Source organism: Triticum aestivum, chromosome 7D (assembly GCF_018294505.1).
Source record: "Triticum aestivum cultivar Chinese Spring chromosome 7D, IWGSC CS RefSeq v2.1, whole genome shotgun sequence".
Taxonomy (NCBI): Eukaryota; Viridiplantae; Streptophyta; class Magnoliopsida; order Poales; family Poaceae; genus Triticum; species Triticum aestivum.
Window position 1 is genome coordinate 474890 of NC_057814.1, and position 7651 is coordinate 482540.

Sequence of the window (7651 nt, forward strand, 5' to 3'; positions counted from 1 at the left end):
CCCTAACCCTAACCATATCGGTCCCACCGAGATGACATGTCGGTCCCACAGAAAATCCTAACGGTCACATTATTTCCAGAATCGGTCCGACCGAGTTTCATGATTCGGTCCCACCGAATTTGATAAATTGTGTGTAACGGTTAGATTTTGTGTGGAGGCTATATATACCCCTCCACCCATTCTTGATTAGTGGAGAGAGCCATCAGAACATGCCTACACCTCCAGCATTCATTTTCTGAGAGAGAACCACCTACTCATGTGTTGAGACCAAGATATTCCATTCCTACCACATAAACCTTGATCTCTAGCCTTCCCCAAGTTGCTTTCCACTCAAATCTTCTTTCCACCAAATCCAAATCCTGTGAGGGAGAGTTGAGTGTTGGGGAGACTATCATTTGAAGCACAAGAGCAAGGAGTTCATCATCAACACACCATTTGTTACTTCTTGGAGAGTGGTGTCTCCTAGATTGGCTAGGTGTCACTTGGGAGCCTCCGTCAAGATTGTGGAGTTGAACCAAGGAGTTTGTAAGGGCAAGGAGATCGCCTACTTCGTGAAGATCTACCCCTAGTGAGGCAAGTCCTTCGTGGGCGACGGCCATGGTGGGATAGACAAGGTTGCTTCTTCGTGGACCCTTCGTGGGTGGAGCCCTCCATGGATTCGCGCAACCGCTAACCTTCGTGGGTTGAAGTCTCCATCAACGTGGATGTACGATAGCACCACCTATCGGAACCACGGCTCAAAAATCTCCGTGTCTCCAAATTGCGTTTGCACACTCCAATCCCATCCCTTTACATTCTTGCAAATTGCATGCTTTACTTTCCGCTGCTCATATACTCTTTGCATGCTTGCTTGATATGTATTGTGAATGTTAAACTTGTGCCAAAACTCCATTTCAACTTAAAGAAATTAAAAACTGCAACTTTTCTTGCTTAGTGTCTATTCTCCCCCTCTAGACACCTCTTCTCGATCCTTTCATGATGCTACTCCGCTGTCGCCGACTGCTCAGCTCGCGTTGCCTTCTATCGAGGGCAGCACTGTCCCCTTGACCGCGAAGCCTCCAGCTGCTCCTGGTCACACCATGGTCACACGCACCTGTGATCACACTCGGCGTGCGCTTGTACTGACTGATGGGACAGTCCGGTATGGTCCTCGCCGGGGCGCGTTTCATGCGGTACCTGTCTCTCATCGCGATGCTCTACGTGAGACCGCCTGGTGTGCAGCAATGATTGATGAGCTAGTCGACCTTCATCACAAGAAGACTTGGGTTCTTGTGCCTCATCCGCGCAGAGTCAACATTGTTGGGAGTAAATGGATTTTCAAGACCAAGCATCTTCCAGATGGCTCTGTTGATAATAACAAGGCCCAACTGGTCGCCCGTGGTTTCATCCAGCAGCTTGGAATTGACTATGGCGACACATTCAGTCCGGTTGTCAAGCCGGCTACTATTCGATTGGTTCTTGCTCTTGCTATCTCTCGTGGCTGGAGTCTTCAGCAGGTTGATGTCAGTAACGCCTTCCTTCATGGTTTCTTATCTGAGGATGTTTATTTGCCGCAGCCGCCTGGTTTCGAGGAAGCTCGGTATCCCTCGCATGTGTGCAAGCTACAACGGGCTCTCTATGGACTAAAACAGTACCCTCGTGTGTGGTATGCTCGGCTCAGTGCACGTCTTATTCAGCTTGGTTTTGTCTCCTCCGAAGCAAACACATCTATGTTTTTCTTCCGCTATCGTGATGTTAACATCTATATGCTCGTCTATGTGGACGATATTGTTATCGCCGGATCTTCTCCACGAGCTGTTGATGGTCTTGTCACTCCCTTGCGGCCAATTTTCCTATCAAGGACCTTGGGCTGTTGGAGTACTTCCTTGGTTTGGAAGCGTCATACAGTTCAGGGGGGATGACATTGACTCAACGGAAGTATGCCTTGGATCTCCTGCACCGTGTGAGCATGGAGAATTGTAAGCCCACTTCCACACCGTTGTCTACCTCATATTAGCTTTCCCGAGTGTCTGGAGAACCTCTCAGTACCGATGATTCTTTTTGGTATCGCAGTGTCATTGGTGGACTGCATTATTTGACTCTCACTCCTCCGAATATTTCGTTTGCTGTGAACAAGGTATGCCAGTATCTCTCGCAGCCCACTGATGTTCATTGGGAAGCTGTTAAGCGCATTTTGCGCTATGTGAAAGGGACATTGCACACATGACTGAAGTTTCGGAAGGCTGCCTCCACGAGCATTAGTATTTTTACTGATGCAGATTGGGCAGGATGCCCTGATGATCGCCGATCCACCGGAGGCTTTGCTATCTTTGTTGGGCGAATCTCATTTCCTGGAGTTCTAGGAAACAGCCGACAGTGTCGAGATCCGGTAGAGAGGCTGAGTGCAAAGCTTTGGCAAACGGAGGTGCTGAAGCCATTTGGGTAGAGTCACTACTCAAAGAGCTTGGTGTTTCATAGCAGCGTGTTCTCGTTCTCTGGTGTGATAATTTAAGAGCGACATATCTAACTGCCAACCCAATTTTCCATGCACGTACCAAGCACATTGAGATCGAATTCCATTTTGTGCATGGGCGTGTTGCTTCTCGAGCTCTTGAGGTCAGGTTCATTTCCTCTAATGATCAGCTGGCTGATGTGTTCACCAAACCAGGCACTCGAGAGATGCTAGACCGTTTTAGTACCAATTTAAACCTTGCACAGAGTAGAAGTTCAGATTGAGGGGGAGCGTTAAAATAGGTCTAGCGTGTCACGTACACGTATTCTGTACTTATGTAATTGTATGTGCTGATCATTATATATATAGAGAGACTTGGAGAGGCATTGCCCCACGGAAAACCCTAAACCCTATTCTCAAACTACCTAGGTTCCCAAAATTTAGCCGGGGAGGCCGCCCCTACACGACCCCACGCTGGCGCCGCCCCTGGTTATAAAAGATTATGTAGAGATTTTATTCATTGATGTGTTTAGGAGGTTGTATCTAAGCAGACGTTTAAAATAACATATTTCTGGGTATCGGACTTGATCAATATCAATGGGCTATGGGATGTGGACATGATCAGATGTTTTCTCCCTCTTAATGTTTCGGAAATCTGGAAGCAAAAACTTCCGGCCAATGGTAATGAAGATTTTATCGCATGGGCAGGCGAGCCCTCTAGTATCTTTTTTGTACCCAGTGCTTATAAGATTGTTTTTTGGGACAAAACTTCCGATCTTTTTTTTTGCATGGCAAAACTTCCGATCTATTCATCAATTATTAAGGTAGTACAAAGAACACCCGAAGTACGAATTACATTCAGGTCCATCGACCACCTAGCGACGAGGACAAGCACTAGAGCGAGCCGAAGGCACCACCGTCATCGCCCCTCCCTCATCAGTGTCGAGTAAACAGCCGGGAAGTCGTCCTGCTAAGACCCCACAGAATAAGCGCACCAGAACAGTAGCTGCCGTCGATGAAGAGAAGTCTAGATTGGAAGGATCGAACCTGCAGGCACATAGATGTAGACGAACGAAGACCTGATCCAACAGATCCACCGAAGACAAAAACCGACCGGATCCCACGAGATCCGTCGGAGACACACCTCCACACACTCTCCGACGATGCTAGAAACATCTCCTGCACGGTGGCTAGGCGGGGAGGACCTTATTCCGTCTTCAAGAAGCCACCTCCGCCTTGTCTTCCTGGGCATGACAGAAATTTAAAAAAAATTCTAAAAAAACAACACCGAAAAAGGAGCCCTCTGCCCGGCAAGGTCCAGGATCCACCACGTCTCCATGATCCAAGGACCATACGAGATGATGCGGACTGGTACCGGCGAGAGGCAGGAAAAGCCTCTTATCAGATTGTTTTTGATGAATTATTATATCAGACCTCGCAGTCCTCATCTAGAACTTCTCCTGGTGGTGAGCGAAGCTACTGGAAGAATGTTTGGGGTTCATTGACCCCTCCGAAAGTTCAACAGAAGCTCATTATGTGCCCTAGTGTGTATACTGAGTGTATGAAGCTCACATTTTTTTCAGTTCAAAGCCATACGTTAGCCTCACATTTTCTGTTGATACTGAGTGTATCAACAGAAGCTCATTATGGTTGGGTTCTGGTCCAGATGGCATTATCGAACTATGTAATGCTGAGAGTAGCTTGGCAACGTGAGTAATACAAGTTTTTCCCGCAAAAGAAATGTGTGGATGTTTTTTCTGGTCTTTTAAGATAAAGTGATGAACTTCTGTCGATACACACAATGGACATAGACATAGTTTGCACTGTAAGATTCTGGTATTATCACAAACAGTTAACATCTGTTAAATGTAGGTACTTCAACGACATAGGTGTAGTATTCTTGCAAAAAATAAAGACATAGGCGTAGTGAACCACCAACTTTATAATTATACCAGCAAGTAACTAGATGCATTGACATAGCAGTATGCTGCAGGCAAATCGCCAAGCAAATCCATGGCAACTCCGGCACGGCTCCCCTCTCGGTTTCAGTAGAAATTCCAAAGGAGATACCACCCTTCACATTGAGTTGAATCTTAGTCAGGTTACAAGAAACAAAAGATGCAAGTGTGTCAATGCAGTTTATGCACACATAGGGTAGTGGCACTTGCTTATTAGTAATGGCAATTCAACATAGGAAATGAGTAAAGGTGCTGGAAATCAAGTGCGTGTGTGCATGTCGGTAACTTCAGAAAAATTGCCCATACTATTGATAATTTTAGTCCTTCATGGTGCTGCTGAGGAGTCTATCCAGTAGTTTGGAAAAGGGCGCTGACATATGTGGTTTCCTTGGAACTGGAATGGGGTTGAACGTCCCACCCGGAGAATTTGCGGCAATGGCTTGGAGACCCTAGCATATTCACAAGAAATAGGGATACACTGAATAAATGAATAAGTTATGATTTTGAATGTAGTAGCTCTGACTTGATACATACATGGTTATATGCGTCACCTCCGAGAGTAAACGTGTGGACAGGCACTTTGGAGATGAAGTTCTTGGTTCCATCAAAGAAGTTGCCCTCGTTTATCAACCCATCAGAGAAGAACAAGATGACGCCGTCGTGATAACCGCGACTGCTGATCATTTTATGTGCCTCGGCAAGGCCTGATGCCATGTTTTTAGTGCATTTCAACCTACGCCAATCGAATTTCCCGTAGCCAGTTTCCTTTGTGTCAGCTGGGTCAACTACTTTCATGTCTGACGTGTACATGTTAGGGGTCGACATGACGTAGATGTAACCCATGCAGCTGTTAGCGAAGTGGGTGAGCTTCTCTTGCACCAACCAAAATATCTCATTATCCACCGTGTACCAGGCAGGGGTCGAGTTAGTGCTGTCAAAGGCAGAAATAATCACCACGTCTAGAGGTTCCCTTCCTGCAAATCAGTATGGACAATTGGTCATTCACAGCACGCATCCTTCTATGCATGTTCTTGATGATCACTCCTAAGCTCGGATCCTATTGCATGTTCTTATGTATACATACCTGAAACGGTACCAGGAGGCTTCTCATCGTCCTTTGGGGTGGCACCAAGGAGGCTATCGAGTAGTTTCGAGAAGGGTGATGATAGATTTGGCCTTTCTGGAACAGCGGTGGCATGAAACTTCCCACCCGGAGAATTTGCCACAATGGAGTGGAGAACCTAGCATATATACAATACATAGGATAAATTAAACTTATTGATAAGCTGATCATGGTTTAGACCGGGTTAGCTCTGATTCGATACATACATGGTTATATGCGTCCCCGGCGAGCGTAAATGTGTGGACGGGCACTTTGGAAACAAAGTTCTGGGTTCCATCAAAGAAGTCTCCCTTGTTTACCAATCCATCGGAGAAGAACAAGATGATGCTGTTGTGGTGCCCGCAGCTGCTGATCATTTTATGCGCCTCGGCGAGGCCTGATGCCATGTTTTTCGTGCAAGTCATCCTGTGCCAGGCAAATTTTGTGTAGCCAGTTTCCTTTGTCTCAGTAGGGTCAACTACTTTCATGTCCAACGTGTACGTGTTTGGGGTCGATATGACATAGATGTAACCCAGGCAGCTTCCAGCGAAGTAGGTGAGCTTCTCTTGCACCATCCAAAAGATCCCATCCACTGTGTACCAGGCAGAGGTCCAGTTAGTGCAATCAAAGGCATACACAATCACCACGTTCAGTGGCCCCCTTCCTGCAAACCAGTATGGACAATTCATCATACATATATACTATATAATATTTCATAGCATGCATGTTCTTGATGATCACTCCTGATTTATTGTATTCCATGATCCGTATATACCTAGACTGGCAGAGGAAACCTTGTCTGGAACATGGAGGGAGCTGACCTTACCACTCAAGGAATTCACCTTGAGGGCAGGGGGACCCTGGCATATATACAAGAATACAAGACATAGGCACACTACAAATCCTATTATTCTCGCCCAATATAGTCTGTTTCTGCAGTAAACTTCGCAATCGACACACCTAACCATCACCTGCAACGGAAAACAGACAGTATAACATAACATATGATTGGTGACTTAACACTTCAACCCAATATCTGTGAAAATACATTAAGCACCTGTTGCTGGAACTTAGAACTGTTGTGTGTGTTGATTATTATTACTAAATAATGATAAGCATGTGTTATGTGTATGGAACTATAGATACTTCTACTCGATCATGCACTAGTGTTCATTTGGTAGCAAGCAAAGTTCTAAATAGCGGGCTACGACTACGATATTGAGGGAGAGGTTCTCCAGCAGCTATGCAAAGCTATAGCGGTTAGCGGCGCTAAGCCCAATTTAGCGGTTTTACATAAATCATGCAAAAAATCTAAAAATAATCATACAATCTGCCGGCACAAACTGGAACCACATAAGGAAACTGCTCCAAGCAACTTTCCCGCATTAAGGAAGATGCACATGTTACTCTTAAGAAATTTAAGCACATTCAAGCCAATTTTTAGATAAAATTAAAAAATTAATCATAAGATTTGCGAGCATAATCTGGACCCGCAAACTGGAACTGCTCCAAGCCAATTTCGCAGATTAAAGAAGATATTCAAGCACAGTCAAGCAAGGAAATGCGTACCTGTATGTATGTATATAGGAAAATGATAACTCTGAGAGGCAAAAAGAGAGCGAATATATTCTCTGAGAGGACAGAGCAAACCAAAATGGCTTAAGCCTTTAATGGAGATCAGCGCACCTATATGTATGAAATGAAGCACGCTGGCCAGGAAAGAACACTTGGGATTCGTACTTGCTTTGTGCAATGAAATAAACCTTGAGGGTCCCGCTTATCAATTTCTTATATTTTGAAGGCTTGACGAAGTCTACACCTACCGCCGCCTTCCGGTCAGCACGGCAATTGATTATTTTTTTGACAATAATTGAAGGTTTCATTGCAGAACGTACGCCGTCATAGCTTTTAAGCCAAAATGACAAGCAAAACCGGAAGCAATATGATCACAGTTTATGCAACATGAAAGGAAGACTTTGTATTCCAATCATGTCTTCCATTACAAACTCTAGTTGCGATTTCAACATCAAAGCCTTTTAATTAAAACGACTACGTACCCTTGCATTGTCCTCTCTAACATATGCATGTCACATGTAAAAATATATACTACTTGTTTCCTGGAGTGGATATTAGCTCAGATATCAAAAAATTCTTACCAAT

General features: G+C 45.0%; 1 protein-coding gene across 4 annotated transcripts; it reads right to left on the reverse strand.

Annotated features, from left to right (window-relative positions):
• Positions 1-4270: 4270 nt before the first annotated feature.
• On the reverse strand, positions 4271-7197 carry LOC123169941 (uncharacterized). 4 transcript variants are annotated; one of them, XM_044587792.1, is made up of 7 exons: positions 7061-7197; positions 6267-6462; positions 5719-6155; positions 5474-5630; positions 4941-5363; positions 4696-4838; positions 4271-4505 (listed from the first exon to the last, which is right to left on the reverse strand). In XM_044587792.1, exons 2-6 carry the CDS (start codon positions 6457-6459, stop codon positions 4735-4737), a joined length of 1314 nt encoding a protein of 437 aa, XP_044443727.1. In that variant the 5' UTR covers positions 6460-6462; positions 7061-7197; the 3' UTR covers positions 4271-4505; positions 4696-4734. The 4 variants fall into 4 exon arrangements, with proteins under 4 accessions (XP_044443727.1, XP_044443725.1, XP_044443726.1 ...); XM_044587790.1 differs by having other exon boundaries at positions 4924-5363; XM_044587791.1 differs by having other exon boundaries at positions 4271-4838.
• Positions 7198-7651: the final 454 nt, after the last annotated feature.